The sequence below is a fragment of the Rattus norvegicus genome, chromosome 6 (assembly GCF_021556685.1).
Source record: "Rattus norvegicus strain SHRSP/BbbUtx chromosome 6, alternate assembly SHRSP_T2T, whole genome shotgun sequence".
NCBI lineage: Eukaryota > Metazoa > Chordata > Mammalia > Rodentia > Muridae > Rattus > Rattus norvegicus.
This window is the reverse complement of record NC_141539.1, coordinates 47,008,204-47,029,178: the sequence shown is the minus strand read 5'-3', so window position 1 is coordinate 47,029,178 and position 20,975 is coordinate 47,008,204. Positions and strand designations below refer to the sequence as shown.

Sequence of the window (20,975 nt, the reverse complement as noted above, 5' to 3'; positions counted from 1 at the left end):
AGCAAAAATGAATTTAAAAAGCAAAATTAAGTAAGGTGCATGGAAGTTGTCCTAAGGAGCGGGATACCACACAGAGGCTTCTCACACTCGCCAAAGACAGCTGTGGTGAGGAAGCTGGGAGGCTAGGGACCCGGATACCTGAGGAGGGAACGTGAAGGACTTTACAACATGCAGAACCGTACATGCGGCAGGTTCACAGGGTCTGAGAGCCAAGTCTCTTGGGCTTCGTTTTCTCTCCCCATGTATGAATTAACCAATGTGAGGACACAGCCCACACACACGCCCATGCGCTAGTACTCATCCAAGGAGGAAGCAGGAAGATTCATATTTTAGAAGGTTTTTTTAAGCTCATGGCCATAAAAGGCCAAGTAATTCACTTTCCACAAGTGGCCTGTTGCTACCCAACTGATTAGTTTGTGCAAAATAAAGAAGAAAAAGGAAATCTGAGAATAACTTCTTCCTAAAAATAAAAACTCAGCAAGGAAGCGACCCACTTCCTACATAGACTGGCAGCCGGGTTACAGGGAGGGCAGCAGCTGATCTGCTCAATAGTCATTGCCTTGAGTCTGTCAGGGAAACCACCTTAAACATTCTAGAAATTCCAGGTCCTCCTGACGCTGGGCCAGTCTTCCCCAGCACATGCTCCCCCTGACCATAGCTGTAGGGAGGCTAAGTCACCACAGGCACACCAGGGTGAGCACCCGAGCCTGCTGCGTACACGTATGTGCCTGGTCCACGTAGCAGCCCTGGACATGGGAATGAATGAAGAGCCACCTGGGAGGCACACAGAGGCAAGAACCTATCTGGGCTGCTGCCAGGACTGAGTCCCAGGAGAAACTAAGACACGTGTGCTGACACCCTAGGAAAGCAACAAGGTATGGGCAGTGATACCAGCCCCAGGCAAAGCCCATTCAGGGGGAGGTAAGCAAATGGCTGTGGCAACTTGAGCCTTCACACTCTCCACTCCAGCTGTGACCAGTCCAGCCAGGCTACTTCATCTCTGGCAGTCCACTGTCCGAGGCTGCTCTTTTATTAAAAATGTATGTGTTTAGCGTTATGAGTACATGTGTGTGCCTGAGTGTATGCATGTGTATCACATGCCTGCAAGAGTCCTCAGAAGTCAGAGGAGTTGGATCTCCCGAAACTGGAGTTATAGATGGATGTGAGCTGTTAGGTAGGCACTAGCAATCCAGCCTGAATCCTCTGGAAGAGCAGCCAGCGCTCTTAGCCGCTGAGCCATCTCTCCAGTCTTCAGAACAGTCTGGCAGACACTCAATTCCTAAGTCCATCTCCCCAACCACATCCCTTTAACTCAGTGCCTTGCACGGAGCCTGATGTATCGGGAACTCCATCAAAGACTGAGTAAAGGTGAGTAAAGGAGCCATGGGTGTGTCTTACACCAGTGCTCAGGGGCCTGGGACAGAAACAGAACCGTGTGGAGGGCTGACATCCAGAGAGCAAAGCTAAGAATCTAGAACATGAAGTATTTCTTTCTTTCCTATTGACATTCTAGATCCAGCAGTTTATGAAAGGTACTGCTTTCATATAATAATACAATACATCAAATTAACCCCATTTCCCTACTCTTTCAAAAACAACAAAAACCTCCGAGGTCATGTGTCAGATCAAGCAAGTCAGACAGAAAAATTACGTATATGATGATTACTGCCAATTTTTAAATACTGTATATATACTTTTATTTTTTTATTGAGACACAAGTCTCAAGCCATAAGATGGTTTTTTTCAAAGTGTATATGGCGGTGGGTTTCAGAATACTGACGGGGCTGAACAACCAGCACAATTCCAGAACGTTTCTGTTACCTCCAAAGACAAGTGCATACCCATGAACAGCCAGGTCCCATCTCTTCCTTTTCTATGGTAACTGCTAAGCTGCTTTCTGTCTATAAATGTGCTTTAACCCCTGACTTGGCAAATGCAGTCATGCAATGTGGTCTTGTGTCTCTGGCTTCCATCCCTCTACAAGGTCCAGGTACATCTATGTTGTATCCTGAGCACTTCTTTCCTTCAATGGTAACTCATTCACTCATTCAAATTCATTCATCCATTGACAGGGTCTCATGGAGCCCAGGCTGGTCTCTATTTAGCCAAGGATGACCTTAAACCCCTGCCTCTGCCTCCTAGGAGCACCTGAACTATGGGTGTGGGCCATCACATTGGTTTATGTAGTGTGGGAATTAAACTCAAGACACCACCATGCCCCCACCATATCCACCCCACATGCTAGGCAAACACTCTACAAACACAGCTGTGTCTCCAGCCCCAGCCCGTGATAACTTCTTCCTTTCCTTCTCTTTTCTCTGCAGTTCTGGGGATTGGGCCTGGTCCCCCCCCACATGCTGTTGTCCGGGGAGCAACATTGGAAAAGACGCCATAAAGAAGGGACACTTACTTGCACTGGGCGTGGAAATACTTGATCAGATTCTGAAGCAAATCCACTCCCTTTTTCACCTTGATTTCATTGACCTTCAGCAGGTACTGTGGAGAAGGACGGAAAGGATGTGAGAGAAGAGCAGATAGGAGTTTAGCGTGAGCTTCTGAAGACACGGGGATGTCTTTTGAACCAGGGACTCCAGTAGCCTAGGCTAGCCTTGAACTTGCGTGTGATACAGTCAAGGAAGACCTTGACTTTCTCATTCTCTTGCTTCTGCCTCCCGAGTGCTGGGATTACAGGTGTGCAATACCACACCTGTCTTATCTGAGGGGCTGGAGCCTGACCCCAGGGATTCGTGAATACTATGTGCAGACCATGCTACCAACCAAGCCACACCCCCTGTTCTAGACCTACTCTCTCTTGACATCTTTAACAGCTTGTAGACTGGGCAGGGCTTGTGGTAGACCAAGGCCGGGTACCTTCAGCATGCATGACTCAATGGTTATGACAGCCAGGTAATTCAGTGTTTAAGAACTGTATCTCATAACTAGATATTCTACCACAGCCAGCCAGGATAAGCTTCCTCTGGTTGCCTGGGAGGAGGACACCCGGAACAAATGGGCGTTTCTAACCATCTCGGATCTTCCTACACACACTTTTCTTCTTCCCAGGTCTTTTTTGTTTCATCTGAGATACTGTCTTTCTGCGTACTCCTGGCTATCCTGAGATCAATGGCATGTGTCACCTCCCCCAGCTTCAAGTTCCTTTCTTTGTCTTCAATACCAACTGCTACAGTCCAGTAGCTGGGACTTCATTACCGTGTTGCTGACCTAAGCACCTCCCCTAAACATGAGCGCTAAAAAGGTGAATTTTAAATTAAATTGTATCAAAGTCACTTCTAACCTGGAGTATCCACTAAGGAAGGGCCACTTAGCAGGCATTATGAAATGAACCTGCCCCTTCCTGAAAGTATACAGAACAAGGGCTCTATAAACCCCCTGTCAGGCTGTGGTATAAGAATTCTGAGCACACTTCATCTTCAGGACAGGATGGCCCAGGAAAACCTGCTAACCTGAGCTGGACCTCATGAGTTCCCAGCTGTCTCTCAGGATTAGCCCAAGTCCAGGAACTCTCCCAGCTGTGCAAGCCAGGGAGGGGACAGGAAGCCATTCCGAAACCATAAGAAACCATAACGACCAATTTTCTCCTTTCTGTAAGAACTGCCTATGAGTTCTCTTCTCCTTCCTTTTTGATAGTTATTTACTGTTAATTGGATGTCTGGCCATGGGCCAAAATGATACAATAGTTAAGTAAAATGCTTGGCAACGAATCAAGACTTAAAATGTGCACGCTCTTTGACCCAGAAATTCTACTTACCGGAACTTCTTCTAAGAGACAAGCGTACAGAGATGAGTAGGAGGGAAGGTTTACAATGGCTTTTTTTTTAAATAGTGCCCAGTTTAAGAGGGTGTAACAGGTGGCACTGGGCCAGAGTTACACTGATGCAGAGCCCAGGGAGAGACGGGGCCATTTTCATTCACAGTAAGGCACAGAAACACAAAGGCCTTCATGCTCAGTGGTCTGTGATCTTGATAAGGACCGCTGGGGTCGGCTCCCTTTCTGCCCTCCTCTAAGACACAGGCCACAGGAAGCAAGAACCCGAGGCGAGCGATGTCTGAGAACTGGATACCAGGGATGCTGTGATCCCAGGGGCTGCATAAATGCTGGCTGGCTGAATCTTCACTCCTCCCTCTCACCAATTCCACAGGCGCACTAAGAGTCTTAAAAACATCCAAGAATTAAGTATCCTAGACAACTCCTGTGAGAAAGGATGGGAGGTCAGGGAGGACATTCTTCAAGTCCTCTCTTCTACTTAAGAAAACGAAAACAAAACAAAACAAAAAACAGAAAAGAGATTCTCATCTGTCTGTGTGTCTATGTGTACCTGCACACATGCGCACAAGCACACACTGTCATACATGCAGGTCTATCTGGAGGCCAGAAGAGGGTGTCAGATCCCTTGGAGCTAGAATTACAGGTGTTTTTGCCAGGGATCCACAATCAGGTCCTCAGGGCTGAGCAGCAAGTGTTCTTAACTTCTGAGTCCCCTCTATCCTCCTTTAATAAAAGTTGGTGTTAGACTGACCTAAACCCACACACCAGTAAACTGTCTAACATTCCTCAAACAAAAGCAAACCTTTAGTACAGAAATGCAACCCAGTACCCTAGCCCCCTAGCCAGTACTGTCACCAGGGCCACAGGTCTTGGTGGAGAGGAAGCATGCACATGTGGCAGGGCTTGTACTGAGTGGCTTTCCTTTCACGGCGTCTTACCTCACACATCTGCAGCTGGAAGAACCTTCTTTCCTTTTCCATCTCCTCTGCAATCTCAGCCCCGCTTATTTCGGTTCGAATCATCCCATGGAGCTTGGCGTGTTCCTTCTTCTCCTTCTCTATTTTGGTTCTATGTGCGAAGACAAAGCCAGGATTAGTCAAGAGGCCTTTCAGCATAGCACTCCTCACCGGACAGCCTCAGGATCATCTGCAGGGACAAATGCACGCTCTCTCGAGCAGGCAGGCTCTTAACTCCTGCAGAAAGCAAACCTCCTGTTGTCTAACAAAAACACGTTGGCCTTCCTGCTACCTCCTGAACAGATCCTGCTTAAGCACATGTTAGGTCTGTTGGAAGATCGCCAGCCTCTCTCTGAGCCCTCCACTAGCACCCTCCTGCCCCGTTTAGTAAAGTCACATGCTACCCCGGCTTGGCTTCCACTCTCTACGGCATCACGATCGCTGTTCACCGTCCTTCCAGCCCTTTTCATGGTGGCTTCATGCTGAGCTACGTTACCTAATGTATACAGTTTGGGCATAAACTGACCAGCCCAGCACACAGCAGAACCACCACCAAGGGGAAGGGAGTCACAGAGTCACATCAGCCATAGAAAGCCCTGGATCTAAAGCCCATGGATCCAGGGTGGCACATGGAGACAGAGCTGGCATTTTCTCTGAAAGTTGTTTGAGCTGTTGAGGCTACTTGAGGGCCCCCTGTCACAGGAGGTAAAGTGAGTGCACATGTGTCTATGTGGAAGAGACAGGAAGGTCAGTCCTTTGCTCTTTTGTCTGGGCACACGACAAGCGGAAGGAGAAAAGAATGTGAGGGACCAAGAGGCCATCTGGCAGGGACACTGTTGAGTGAATCCAGGCACCTCGGTAGAGCCGTGACCATGGGGTACTGCAGCCTCTGGACTCCTTATACAATTCTACGGTCACCAGTCATGGATCTAAATATCCAGTACAGAGCTGCTGTTGAGAATCGCGAAGACATCTTAAACCTAGTTATTACGTGTGGCAAGGCCTCTTGGGATAGAGGAACCACTAATGTTTGCGGGTTTAAAAAAAAATTAGCTTTTAAATGTATCCTCAGGTTGCTTTGAGTTTGAAAGGCTCTGCCCCTTCCAGACTCTGAAACTCTGCAGGGGATTCTACCCTGTGCTGTTCGGGCAAAGCGTCATGTTAGAGAATGTGACGCCTTCTCTCCCCACCCTTCTCTCCCGGGTCTGTCCAGAGGCCCTCGCTCCCATGGTGCTCTCTAAGCAAGCTCTTAGGGGAAGAAACCAGACGCTGGCACAGCTGGACAGAAGCTGGCCAATGGTACTCCTGACCCTGGCTTGCTGGGTGGTGGCCCTCAGCAAGGCCCATCCCTGCTGATGTCACAGAACCTATCACAGTAAAGAGGCTAAGTGGGCAGGGCCCATGGTTGGGAGTCTCCTTGGGTTGAACAGACCTTCCAGGTCCCCCTGGTTTCATGTCACCCCTGTTGGAGCATTTGAGTGGATGCCATCGGTGAAACTGCAGACCTGAAATTTCCAGACAGAGCGTACTACTTCCACAGGTGGGATGAGTGCCAGGAGCGGCACTGCATATGAGCTTTGAGATACTTCATTAACAGGAAGAAAACCCCAGGGAGGCTTAAAGACAAAACAGCCCAGTTAAAATACTTAGAGTCACATCTGAAGTATTTGTTTTTTATTTTTTTATTTTTTTTTTCCCTTCCTAACCCTCCTCACTACACCAGATGGTCTCACATGAAAGTTCCTTTCATTCAGGAACGCCTCCAGCCCCCAGAGAGATTACAAAGTAAGCATAAGGCATTTAAAAGAATTGACGATTTCTTCAGCATTTAAATAACTGAAAGCCTTAAGCCCCCCCCCCCTCCCAGCTTTTTCTAGCTGGCTGACTCTTCCCGCCCTAGACATGAGAACTGATAAGGTCTAACTGCCCTTGCCTACAGCTATCCAGGAGCAGCCTGGTGGTTCAGGTCTCCGAGTCACAGAGCCCCAACCACTACATCCCTCCCTGGCGACAAAGGAACCATGAGGGCCTTGAAGTCCTAAAAACAGGAGAGCTGGTATTTCAGAAAGACAGGAACCTAGAGCTAGGGGCACGCTTAAACACAGTGCAAAACAAGCGAGCAAACAAAGCAGCTTTGTGTGTGGCAGTGGGCCTGTCCGAGTGTGAAAATGGGGGTGTGTGTGCATCCTGGAAGGCATGAGGAGGTCAGAGGGACAACCTTAGGTGTCAGTTGTTTTTTGCCTTGTCTGAAACGGAGTCTCAATCTGCCACATGTAGCGATGGGCCACACATCTTGCCACAAACTTCCAGGAATTCTCCTGTCTCCACCTCCCATCTCACACCAGGAACACTGGGATTGCAGACATGCACCACTGCATCTGGCTTTCCATGGAGGTCCTGGAGACTCCGAGTCAGGCCTTCTCGTTTACAGGACCCGTGGCTTACCCACTGAGCCCTCTCCCCACCTTCTGAGGTTTGTTTAATGAGTCACCAGGAAGACATAGCATGAAACACCGGTCTATAGCCACCATGACACCACAGAGCTTGCTAGAAGAAGCCACCATTTCCGAATGCAGACAGCAGAATCACACCTGTCACCATGAGCCACGGCAACGCAGCTTTAGGCAAATTCCTACCTGGATTAGGTCTTCTCAATAAGTCCCTTCGAGCAACAAAAATCTTTTTTTTTTTTTCTTTTTTTTGGAGCTGGGGACCGAACCCAGGGCCTTGCGCTTCCTAGACAAGCGCTCTACCACTGAGCTAAATCCCCAACCCCGAGCAACAAAAATCTTAATTTAACACTGAAATCTCCAATTACCTACATATGCCTCAAAAAATAAATAAAAAAAATAAAAGCACTCACATTTTCGTTTCATAGTCCTTCCAAGCTTTATCAAAGGGCTTTTTCAGATCCTGCAAACAGAGGGGCAGCGAGTGAGTTTAATTAATCATTAACTCCTGTGCAAGACACACATCCTTATCCTTAGACTGGCTCTGTACAGGACTAGTCTGGAAGAAATCATGCGTGGGATCCTATAAAAATAATAAGAACCAGGTGCCTGTGATACCCGGTGGGTGGGGCGGCCAGCCAGCCTGCTTTCGCCTGCTCTCTCCCTTTAAAGTGCATGTTATTTTAAACACACAACACACACACACAAAAGCTGCCCCTACAACACGCGCATCGCCCATTTTCACTTCCACCCCCGTCCTCCTCTCGTTTCCCTGGACTTCCCTTCTGCACTTTTCTCTTTGGAACTGAAGATTCAGGATCTTTAATAAGGCTTGGCTATTAAAAAAAAAAAAATCACTGAGGCTTTCAAGCCTATCAAAAGATTCCTACGCAGGTCTGTTCTCTTCCTCAAGATTCTTTTCTGCGTTTAGTCTTTGTGTCTCCGCCGGCCATGGAAGGTTTTTATGTGAAACCGTCCTCCTTGCTCCTGAGAGCCTGGCTCCTGATCCGTGGTGTGGACCCATGCTTCCACTGTGGGATCTGTCTTTCCTCTGTGGAAGACAACCTCATACAACTTGGCTTTTGCTTTTGTTTTTCTCCTGGTAAATCAGATGGCCTGATTTCCAGGTCTCCACAGGGAAACCAAGTAATGCCCCCTTGTGGTCCTAATAGCTCCCTCCTCGAATGCTCTGCAAGGGACACAGCAGGAGGTCCAGGCAGAAGTCCCCAAGGTGGGCTAGACAGGCTTCCAGATATACCAAAAAGAGATCCAAGAATCACACACACATACAAAGGCCTGGATCTCTCAAGGACCCAGCCAAACATCCCTGTGGCCCCAAGGACTAATAGTTCCAGCTTTCACTAAGCACAGACAACAAGGCCTCAGCAGTCTGAATGTTCAGGCCTGTCCAAACAGCCAGCATCCTCTGAAGGACACACATGTACTTAGCTCAGGCTTATGAGACTTTCTGCCCTTGCTAGGAGCCTTTCCTCGAAGTAATTCAGCACCACAACATCTAGGAAGCCAGATTCCATTGCCTGTCCCTGCTCCTGTCATGTTGAGGGAACCCTGACTGGCTCGTCTCCTGCCTCTGTGTTCTCCCTTTGCCAAGTTTGCAGCATCAGCAACAGAACAACCCAATGGCCAAGAGGCACCGCTGCTCCCAGGAAGCTGGCACCAGAATGTCAAATTAAAGGAAACAAAGCAGATGCCATCCCTGTGGCCTCATGTGTTGGGTGTGGTGACGTCTGACAGCACTGTGATTCCCATGACGTCAGAACATTAGGGCTGGGTGGCTCCTCCTACCCCTTTTACTCCTTTCAGATCTCCTTTCAGCAAACTGTCCAAAGGGAACGAGATGATGTTGTTCATATTCTGAATCTGAAAAGGGAGAGAAAACAAAAAAAGATATTCAACTTCCTTTCTAATCCAAAGCAAAGATAAGGAGGGTGTGGGAAGGGACACTGATAATAATTCACCTCCACGGAAGCCATGGCCAGCACACTTTCAGAAGTGAGCACACAGCTAACGAGAGACCAGGATCTGTGTGCTTCCACAATAAAAACCTTCCATTGCTCAGTTGAGAAAAGTTATTTCAATGGGTAAAACCTAAACCTGTCTGAGAACTATCAATCAATAAGAGAAACAGTCGGTCAAAAGCCTGGAACGACCTACCTCCTACCACCACTGCACGGGGTGGGGCAAGTGAAGTGGTGTCACCAGGCAAAAACTGGGAGGGGGGGCAGATTAAGGGACCCCTGCAATTTTCATAATTGAGAATGGTAGGTGTTTGAATTTGTTCCTGACCAGATTCCTGTCCTGGAGCACGTGACCGTGACGCCCCATGTGAGGACCATTGTCACGTAGCATAGAGCCCAGAGTTCTCCATGCTCATGAGGTATCTAGATGGGTCGGCACCGAGGATTTAACTAATGAGCTTCCCTTCCTGGTCATTCCTTCCTGCAAAAGATTTAATCTCTGGTTCACCCTGAGAAAGCTATATGTACCATTTCATCATGAATGAAGAGTCAGGACAAGCAAGAACCGGTGAGGGGAAGCCTACGTTATTGAGCCAGGCTGCCTAAGATTCCCACAGAAGGCCCCTCCCCGCCCCACTGTCAGTCCTGAGGGTCTCCATTCCCAACTCCTCGAGGTTCCCAGAAGCACCTGGGTGTCTGAGACTTTGGGACCCAGAATCTCAGCCTCAGCCTCAGCCTCAGCCGTCATTTCTCACCTGGAGAGACATGAGCTGAGGTCCCCATCTCAGGCTGTATTCCACCTCTCCTGAGTGGTATATCTGCTGCGAGCAAAGCTGGAATACAGCCTAGCGCCCCCACGTTTTGTCAGCCTGAGTGGTGTTCACACACCCCAGTGGTAAAAGGAAACACAGAACCACACGGCAGGCACTCAGAGCTATGAGGGGACTGGCAAGCATGGTCCCATCATGAGAACGAGAGGAAGGCAGAGGTTTCTGTCACTGAGAAGGCATGCTGAGGGCAACGAGTAAAGAGACAGTGAGTGGGGGTAGACAGTAGAGAACAAAGGAGGACCGTATGTCAGTGCACGGAGAGAGGGGGTGCATACCAGTGTGTATGGTTGTGAGAGTCTGGATGTATATATGTCTGTGCACACATCTGCGGCTGGGAAAAGGAGAAAGCTGAAAGAAGGAAGGGCAGGAGTTGGGGAGCCAGCCCCCCCACTGTAGCAAGAAGCTAAAGATGCTGTCTTGAATTCTCACCACGGAGTGAGTCTCATGTAATCAACCCCCCGACATAGTTAGGGTCCAGTACAGGCGAGTGGGGCTGCTGCAAGGGCAACTCCAATAACCTGGAACCACAAAGTTCCAGCCTGGACCCCAAATCCCCTCCCCGCACAGGAAACAAGCCTGAGACGCACTGCGTCACTCCGGGCTCAGCCTAGCCCTGCCATCAGCACAACTGCTGCCAGACTATGGCAGCAGGTCCCAGGTCTACATCCCAGGGATGGACGAGAGACAGAGGGACAGAATGGTGGAACTTCTCTACATTTACGTTCAGCCTCAGTGAAGGGAACCTAATTTTCAGTGTAGCCGTCTTGAATGGGGTGATGAAACATATGTACCATTTAAAAAGACAATTCAGAATGTAACTGGGCTTGGTAGTACATGCAGGCGGATGCCTGTGAGTTCTAGGACAGCTAGAACTACACCGTGAGACCCTCCCTCCTCCCCCAACATCTCAAAATCAAAAGATAAATTGAATGTGGTAACCAGATAGAAATATCAGCATACGGGATTTTAATTACTGCATGCATGGACACATGGACGCCATGGCAAGTATGTGAAGTTAAGAGGACAACACATGGGAGGGTTTTCTCCTTCTATCATGCAGGACCCAGGGATTAATGAACTCAGGTCCTCAGGCTCGGCTGGCAGCAGGCATCTCTAACTGCTGAGTCATCTCCTGGGCCCTCAGCACAGGAAATTTCTGAGTGAGATAGAAACCCACTTGATCAATATTGCAAAAGTGTACAGGGATACCAGCATCAAAATAAGAGCCAAATAATTAATGGCTGTCACTTCCAAAACAATTTTTTGAGTAGCCATTTGTGGTGGTTTGAGTAGGAATGGCTACCATAGACTCATGTGTCTGAATGCTTGGCCACAGGGAGTGGCACTATTAGGTGGGGCCTTGTTGGAGTAGGTGTGGCCTTGTTGGAGTAGGTGTGGCCTTGTTGGAGTAGGTGTGGCCTTGTTGGAGTAGGTGTGGCCTTGTTGGAGGAAGTGTGTCACTGTGGGTCTAGGCTTTGAAGTCTTCTATAATCAAGCTATACACAGTGAGGCTCACAGTCCCCTTCTGCTGTTGGGAGACCAAGATGTAGAACTGCTAGCTCCTTCTCCAGCACCACGTCGGCCTGTACGGTACCATGTTTCCCACCATGATGATCATGGACTAAATTTCTGCAACTGTAAACTAGCCCCAGTTAAATGTTTTCCTTGATACAATTTGCTGTGGTCATGGTGTCTCTTCATAGCAATAGAAACCCTGAGACATCGTTGCTTTTGTATTAAATAAGTCAACATTTGCCATGGGCCTGGCATCAGCCCAAAGCACACTGTAATCAGCTTACTTGTGAGGATTAAGCTTAATGGATAAACTTTTAGGTACTGTAAAGCTCTGTCGAAAGTGAGGTCTGCGGCTGACAGTAACAAACCAGTTTTTGCCTATAAGTAATCCCTGAGCAATCACGCCTGAGAACAATCACACCTGAAAGCAATCACAATCACACCTGACAGCAATCACAATCACCTGACAACAACCACACCTGACAGCAATCACACCTGACAGCAATCACATCTAAAAGCAATCACACTTGAAAGCAATCACACCTGACAGCAATCACACCTGACAGCAACCACACCTGACAGTAATCACACCTGACAGTAATCACACCTGACAGCAATCACATCTAAAAGCAATCACACCTGACAGCAATCACACCTGACAGCAATCACAATCACCTGACAGCAATCACACCTGACAGCAATCACACCTGACAGTAATCACACCTGACAGCAACCACACCTGACAGTAATCACACCTGACAGCAATCACACCTGACAGCAATCACAATCACCTGACAGCAATCACACCTGACAGCAATCACACCTGACAGTAATCACACCTGACAGCAACCACACCTGACAGTAATCACACCTGACAGCAATCACACCTGACAGCAATCACACCTGACAGCAATCACAATCACCTGACAACAACCACACCTGACAGTAATCACACCTGACAGCAATCACACCTGAGAGTGCACAATCATACCTGGGTTCCATTGGGAGCTGATGGGAAGACCCTGCTCGGAAACAAAGGGCTTTGAAGAGGCTCACCTCTTCCTCCTGCAAGGTCAAGGACCAAGGCAGAAACTTAACCACACAGCCAACTTTCTTCCTATTACCACCCCCCCCAACACACACACACATACACACATAATCAGCTGCTTCACCAAGAGGTAGTTCTCCAGTGACTCTCTGCTCTGCACCACACAGCCATGCTAAGCCAAGCAGTCTTGCCTGCCAGGCACTTCCACGACCACACCATGTCCTGGCCACCTGCTTCAATGTCCCCTTCTCCTTACAAATGCATCGTGTCTCTAGTTCCCTGCCACAGGCTTCTAGGCCCTGACTGCCCCAAGCCCTCCTTCACAGTCCTCGAAGATCTACCTAGGACCACGGTGGTAAGAGAGAAAATAAAATGCTGACTTGTGCATTGAGGCAACTGACCCCCCCCCTCCGCTCATGTACCTCACCTGCCACTTTTATTTCCCCCACTCAGTCTCCTGAACTGTTTTCCTGGATCAGTGTTGGTCCTCATTCTGTCCCCTGACTGCGATGCCCTCTCTTGTCCTCACTGTCCCGGCCATTTTCCCTCCCTGCAGAACTCGAATGCTACCTTTCCCAGCAGCAAGTGAGTGTACCTCCTTTGCCAGCACTCCTTTTCCCTGTTATGAATTTCTTCTGGCACCTGCAGACCCTACCTGCATCCAGTAAGTTCTAGAATATATCCATGCTACCTCTCATGTGTGCACCACACCCCCCCTCAGTGGGGCAGTGTGGGATGGAGGAGTCTAGGGTAGGATTAACAGGCTTAGTGCAAGAGTGGGGTCAGGGCCTGTCCAAACCCTGAAAATCTCATCTTGAGATCAGCAGGAGTAGGACTTTTGCCCCGATCCCCAGGAGGTTAAGTAGCACAGTAGATGGGTTAAACCTCCTCTCCCCTTATAAATTAAGACCACCAGCACCTAAAATCCCTCCTTATGCAAATGGGGCCTCTCCAGCACCCTGGCCCCACCCAAGGATGTACACTCGCTCCGATAGCCCCTATCCAACCCCCAAAGGTTTAAATAACTTTTGTTCCCCCCATTAAAATGAGCTATCTCCCTGAAGCTCCTGAGAGTCTCCTCTCACCTTAGCTGCCTGAGACCTCTCAGCCCCAGGCAGTTCCACCCTCCCCACCCTCCCCATCCCCCCCATCCACCTGTAGTGAATGGCAGGGCAGTCAGTACTGAGGGGACACATCAGAGAGGGGAACGAGGCTTCAGTTACAGAGTGTATTACACTGCTACTTTTAAATCAAATGTAGGTGTAGTGCATATGCCTGTAACCCCACCACACTAGAGGCTGAGACAGGAGGATCCCAACTTCAAAGTCGGTCTGGGCTAATCAGCAAGACTCCCCCTTAAAACAACAGACAACAAAAAAAATTAGCCGACTCTAATACCGCAAATGTGTGTAAAATCATCAATCCATCCATTAGCTTTTTTGAGTCTTCTCTGCAAACAACTAGCTAAGAGAATAAAAATATAGACATGAAGAGAGAATTATATGTAAACTCTAGGGCTGGGGTATAGCTCCCCATTTTGTTTTAGTAGAGCCTTTGCCTAGCATGTACGGAGCCCAGGATTCAATTCCCAACACTGCATAAACCAGGCATAATTCCGCACACTTGTAATTCTAGTATTCGGGGAAGGCAGGAGGATCAAGAGTTCAAGGACATGCTGGTTCTACAGCAAGTTCAAGGTCCTGTCTCAAAAGCAACAACAACCAAGCCAAACCAAACCAACAAAATAGGAAGGAAACAAGGAGGAAGGGTGATGCTGATGGGTTCATCAAGGTAAAAACAGGAAGAGGTAGGCAAAGTCTCTTGGATGCAGAGAAGTGTGAACCACAGCTCTGCACACATACTCCGTGGGTGGTTTTTACCTTCATCCATTTAAGAATGTCTCAGGCAGGACGCAGGGGCTGGACCTAGACTCCTTACACATTTGAACAGATAAGAAGCTTGGTCTTCGTGTGTGTGTGTGTGTGTGTGTGTGTGTGTGTGTGTGTGTGTGTAGGGGTGTCTCTGACTCTGTTGCCTGCCATTGGATGCCCCTCTCCTAGACATATTGGCTTAGTCCTGCTTCTACTTGATGTCCCAGGATGGAATGGTACCCAAGGGGAGGAGCAGGAGCAATGGGAGGGAGGATTTGTCAGGGTGGGACTTAGAGGAGAGAAGAGAGGAGGGTCTAAAGTGAGTAAATACATAAACCAATGACAGTCCCTGAAGGAACATTCAAGAATTAAATCAGTGAAGTCTGGTACAGATGCACACAGCCAGAGAAGAGACAGAGGCCCAGAGGGGTTAGGAGAAGGAGATGAACAGAGACAGACTGAGCACCAGGAATTGGACTTTGTTAGGAGAAGAGCTGCCTGTACTGGAAGAGCCTCCCTAGCCATAAGGGAAGCCCCAGGGGGTTTCTTGAAGTCATTTTTATCTGGAAACTAGGGACATTTTGTTGATCATGGCCTGAGAAGCCAGCTTTAAAACACAGAAAAGCAGAACCAGAAAGCAGTGTTCCCCAGGTGGATGGAAGGGCACGGGGGGGGGGGGTGGGGGTGGGTGGGCTGAGGTGCTGCTGCAGGTGGGGGTAGTCACAGCAAGGAGGCTGCCATGTCAGCTACTGGAAGGTGAAGCATGGGTGCCAGGCCTGCCAAAGCAGTCTCAACTCTATTCACAAAGTTTTCTTCTTGGCCTTAGTCAAGTTGACTGAGAGGACAAACTTGTTTTTCTGATCAAAATTGAGTTATAAGAAGAGAGGCAGAAAACAGGTAAGTGTTGACTTAAGCTGGGGAGATGAGATTAACTATCAGAGCAAAAGCAGGGTGGAGTCGGGGTGGGATTCCCTAAAACTGGGACACGGCAAGAGGCTCAGCTTTAGGAAGGTTCCAGAAAGCACTAGCCCATTTATATAGGTAGTTCTTATGATATGGAAAATATACCTTAAATAGGCTGTTTATGTTGCCTGCTGGAAGAAGAAACTGGGCTAGAAGGATAGTTAAGAACACCCACAATCTGTTCTTGCAGAAGACCTGATTTCAGTGCCCAGCACCCAACTCACGGCTACCTGTATGAATCTCCAGCTGCCTCCAGGAGTCACTACCTGGCCTCCTCAGGTATCCAGATATGTGCACGCACATGCGCGCGCACACACACACACACACACGACTAAAATAAACCTTAAAAATAAAAGTCAAAACGGAAATGTAGAACTGTAACAGTGCCTCCACTGGTGGCTTCCCTGGGAGTCATGTGCTCCCCCTGCTCCTCCATGTGTATTGGCATGAAGGCAACAAGACCGAAGCCTCTGCTGCATGTACACAAGCGAATGAGCTAGAAACTCAGACAACCTCAGACAAGCGGAGAAACTCCTGGACAGGAACGCCAACACAGGGATAACACCTTCCTTGAGGATGTTAGGATCCAGAGACCTCCTGAAAAGACCAACAGACCAACCTCCTCTGGTACTGACAGCTTTGAGACTGCAGGGAATAGATCTGCAGATGGAATCTTCCACCCCCAAAGTCCCCTTTTCTACCAGGTAATAACCCCAAGCCCCATGTGCTTGGGCACACCATCTCCACCCCTAGGGCACACAGCCTCTATCCTCAAGAGACCACTTGTCCTTTTTCATTCTCCTTAAAGGACAACCTACTTCCGTACAGGCCTGTCTCCTCTCTCTGTTATTTTCAAGTTGCCTCAATCAACCCCGATCTAACATAGGCAGCTGTTAAACACACCATTGCCAAGATTTTTCTGGGCAGAGATGAACACCTTGGCCCAAACACTGAGGCAAGGATTAACTTAACCTCAGGCAATGACTGAGAACATTTTTCTCTGCTGTAAACTAGTATTGTAAAATGCCTTTCAAATGGCAAGCACTCCTGAATACAATGACCACTTAATCGAGGTTATAACTATTGTGAGCTAATATACAATCTTCTAAAATAACAGCCCTTCCCTTTTTTCTCCCCTCTTCTAGTCTTTCCTGAGTTCATTTGGACAAGATGAGTTAACTGGAAGTAAAAGTCTATAATCTATCTCCTAAGTACAAATAAAGTACATGGGCCAGCAAGGCAGGGGCACACAATGGGGAGAGGTCAAGAGCATCCATTATGGTAACACCAGATAATAACTACAAGGGTGTGGCACTGTATCTGCAAATACCACCTTTACCGGCTGCCCACTGTGGTGGTTTGAATATTCTTGGACCAGGGAGTGGCACTATTAGGAGGTGTGGCCTTGTTGGAGTAGGTGTGGCCTTGTTGGAGGAATTGTGTCAGCATGGTGGTGGGCTTTAAAATGCTCCTCCTAGCTGCCTGGAAGTCAGTCTTCTCCTGGCTGCCTTTGGATCAAGATGTGGAACTCTCAGGTCTTCCAGCACCGTGACTGCCTGGATGCTGCCATGCTTCCTGCCATGATGATAATAGACTGAACCTCTGAACCTGTAAGCCAGCCCCAGTTAAATGTTGTCCTTTATAAGAGTTGCCTTGGGCGTGGTGTCTCTTCACAGCAATGAAACCCTAATTAAGACATCCACCCTAACTATTTTTACTTTTTGGCCTTAAAACTCCTTAACTCTAGTTCTGCCTGTTGCGACCTTGGCCCACATACTCGTCTCACCCCTGCCCCATGCCACACCCTGGAGAGCCACCTGTCTCTCTGGGCCCAGGATCTAGAATGTTTGTGTGATATGATACTAGGGGACAGCATGATGTACAGAATGGATGACAACTGCCTGTGCCTCTCCACACATACACAACTGAGCCTTATGTCAGGAGTAAATTCTTCCCGTGGCTTATGGCCTAGCCATCTCTCTCGGTGAAGAAGCTCTTCCGGATGCCAATGCTTTCAGGAATGGTATAAAATTTATTATGCAGGCCTTCTGAGGTGTAACTCATACCACAAACCACACACATTTAAAAACGTGTTAGGAAATAAAATGAAGGTTATAACACCCATGAAACCGTGCCAATATCTGATGCACAAAACCAATCATCTCCCAAAGTTGCTAAGTGTTCACTCCTGGTCTCCAGCTGACTCCTCCCCTGCCCCACACCAAAGGAAAGCTTTCAACTTCCCAGCATTTCTTGTCTGGCTCCTTGAGCGTCATTTCCTTGGGACTCATTCATGCCGATCTATCTGCCCATAGTCCCTTCCTCCTTAATGCTAAGGTCTAACCCAGGGCACAGACACAATTCGTTCGTCCTGCTGTTGACAGACTGTCAAGCTGCTCCCCGTACAGGTGTGACTATCAGAACAACACACAACGATGCTGTGATCATGTTTGGGGCAGGGACTCTTCCAGGATGCCCTTCTTACGAGGTGATAGTTGAGCCAAGTTTGAAGTATGCAAGACGGAAAACCATGAGAGTCTGGTAGAGGAACACTCTTGGCAGAGGGAGTGGCTAACACAAAGGCCCTGGCAGAAGTACACCCGAGGGCTCAAAGGAGAGTTCTCTGTGTTCCTTCTCAACGCTGCCTGTCTGAAAGAATGGGCATCCAAGCAGAAAATTTTGGAGAAGAAATGGCTGGAATATATCAAAAAGCGGCACAGGTCAGGCATTTCATCTCACTTAACCGTCACAACCATCCTGAGAGGTACGGTACGCCTTATTCTCTCCATTGACAAGGTTTGGGAACAGGGGTGGGGGTGGGGGTGGGGGGTGGGGGTGGGGGTGGGGATGGGGGTGGGAGTGGGGGTGGGGGGTGGGGGTGGGAGGGTTTAGGGCATTCACCTTGTCTCCCAGATCACACAACTAGGAATGGATAGGGCCAGGCCAAGAACTGTGAAGCCAGAGGGTTGTTTTTTGTTTTGTTTTGCTTTGTTTTTGTTTTTGTTTTTTAAATAGGTTCACAGTGAGAACAGTTCAAAGCATCTCTGTCCTTCCAATTAAGCTACTCCCATCTGATGTGGAAGGAGCCATCCCCACCAGGCTTCCTTATGATCCATACCCTTGCATGCAAGACGGCCATCATATATGCATCCCATATATGCACACACCTGAACCTTCCTAAGCAAAACTGTCTGGCCCACTTCTGTTCTTGGTAAAGAACACTGTCCCTGGATACTGACGCCTTAGTCTTTCTAACACACACGCACACACACACACACTCATACACACAGTCACATATACACACACTCACACAAACTCACATATACACACACTCACACTCACACACACAAACACACACTCACATACACATACACTCATATATACACACACTCACACACACACTCATATATACACACACTCACACACACACTCATATATATACACATTCACACACATACACACACAAACATACACTCATACACACACACACTCATATATACACACACACAAACACACTCATATATACACAGACTCACACACATACACACACAAACACACACACACACTCACATACACATACACACACACACACACACACACACACACACACACACAGGGTTGGGGGTGCTCCAGGGGAGCCTAGTGGGCAGATGCCCTTTATCCTGTCTCTCTGGCATAAGAGTCATCTTGATAAGTTTATTTAATTAAAAAGAGTAGAGGAAGCCCATGCTGAGTATTTAACATAAACTTAAAAACCTAAACAAAGCCAGCTACCAAAAATGCACTGGCAGCTTTCACACAGGAATAAGAGAGGGACCGCTGGTGAGGCTGCTAGGACTCCGGGGACTGCTAGTAGCCTGCAAGTCACACAGTAGGTGCTGATGATAAAAGACAGGCACTGTGGAGCCCACTGGCCCATACAGCACCAGCTGTATACAGCAAGTACCCAGCCTGCTCCTGGGATTTGTCTCAGTTCTCCTCCCTTCCCAGGGAGCCTAGGTAGCCTATCCCTCCTTCTCAGACTTTGCCATGGTGGTGCACACCTTGAATCCCAGTATTTATGGGGCAAAGGTAGGTACTGCGGGATACCTCTATGAGAGGGAGCCTCTCTTCTAGGTGAGGTGGGGCAGGGGCTGCCAGGCCCAGCATGTACTAAAACTACCTGCTGCTGCTCAGCCAAGCAGAGCCCGTTAGCTGGCTTCACTCGAAGCTATGTCATCTTCTAACTCTAGGCAGATGCTCAGAGCAGTGGTGATAAAGGGAGGAGATGTTTGGTGGAACTCCCGGTTCCTCTTTTGGTATGAAGAAATGGAAATTCCTCAGCTCAGGGCCACAGTGGCTCTCACACTGTAATTCCACCCTTGGCCCCGCCTTCCTGGCTGCTGTTCTGCTGGACTCTGGTCTTTACTTGATTGAGTAGGTTCTGTGACTACAAAGGCTTGTCTACTTCCAATTCTCTGCAATCAGAGATGAGAGCGTTTATCTGCAGCTGACCTTGTGGAAGTCAGTCCTGGTTTGAAGCTTGTCATTTAAAAGTCCCTTCTCGTCACAGAAGTGGTCCTCGGAGAAATCTCTCCAGGATGAATCTAAGAACCCAGGCTGTCTTTATGACCTGTTTAATGTCGTGATGTTAGATTTCTGAAGATGCCTGGTTTCTCCCTTTACTCTGCTTGGCTGCTTGGGCTTTTTTTTTTTTTTTTTTTTTTTTTTTTTTGGTTCTTTTTTTCGGAGCTGGGGACTGAACTCAGGGCCTTGCGCTTCCTAGGCAAGCGCTCTACCACTGAGCTAAATCCCCAACCCCAGCTGCTCGGGCTTTTTAAGGGTGAGAGTGTCAGTCGTTCAGAAGAAAATCTCATTTCGGGCTGGGGATTTAGCTCAGTGGTAGAGCGCTTACCTAGGAAGCGCAAGGCCCTGGGTTCGGTCCCCAGCTCCGAAAAAAAGAACCAAAAAAAAAAAAATCTCATTTCATACTGAGTCAGTCTTCCCTGGAGCTGTTCCAACTGCTTCAGAAGCATCCTTCCGGGCCTCCAAACAGTCAGGTAGTAATTATTACTCTTTCTGGAAAGAGGCGGAGCTGAGAAGCTCACCTACACTGAACTGCTTCTTAAATGGTCTGTGGGAGATCAAAGAAAAGACCCTGAAAACCTGAGATGGGACAGGTGTGATAAAAAAACAAGACTTTGAAAATACCCCCAATCCTCCCCCCCACAAAAAAGGTGAGCTCTCCCACTCAGTTCCTAGGCTGTGGCTCAGCACCCCTAGGGTTGACAGCATCCACACCATGCCTGGTGAATACTGATTTAGGCTCAAAGAAGATTTGTCTCTGCCTTTATCTTCGCAGGAGAGTAAGACCAACAGTCCACACTCTACGATGTGGAAGTTCTGAAACTTAGAGCGAGCCACGTGAGTCTTCCAAGTTACCAGGGCCAGGGTGCGCAAGTTCACAGGTCACGACAACTCCAACCGACCACCTACGCGCCGTGCGGCACTTTGCAAGTCCCCTCATGTGTGCAATTCACCTCCATGCTGGCCATGCAAAGCAGGCTGTTGTCCGAGCAGAAAAACCAGCCTTCACG

General features: G+C 48.4%; 1 protein-coding gene across 4 annotated transcripts in view; it reads right to left on the bottom strand.

Moving 5' to 3' along the window:
* Asap2 (ArfGAP with SH3 domain, ankyrin repeat and PH domain 2) overlaps nucleotides 1–20,975 on the bottom strand; it is a 162,168-nt gene that overhangs the window by 60,346 nt on the left and 80,847 nt on the right. For all 4 annotated transcript variants that reach the window (NM_001108704.3, XM_087553728.1, XM_087553729.1 and 1 more), the window contains 4 exon segments: nucleotides 2,411–2,496; nucleotides 4,726–4,855; nucleotides 7,607–7,656; nucleotides 9,000–9,074. In NM_001108704.3, the coding sequence (NP_001102174.2) occupies nucleotides 2,411–2,496; nucleotides 4,726–4,855; nucleotides 7,607–7,656; nucleotides 9,000–9,074 (341 nt within the window).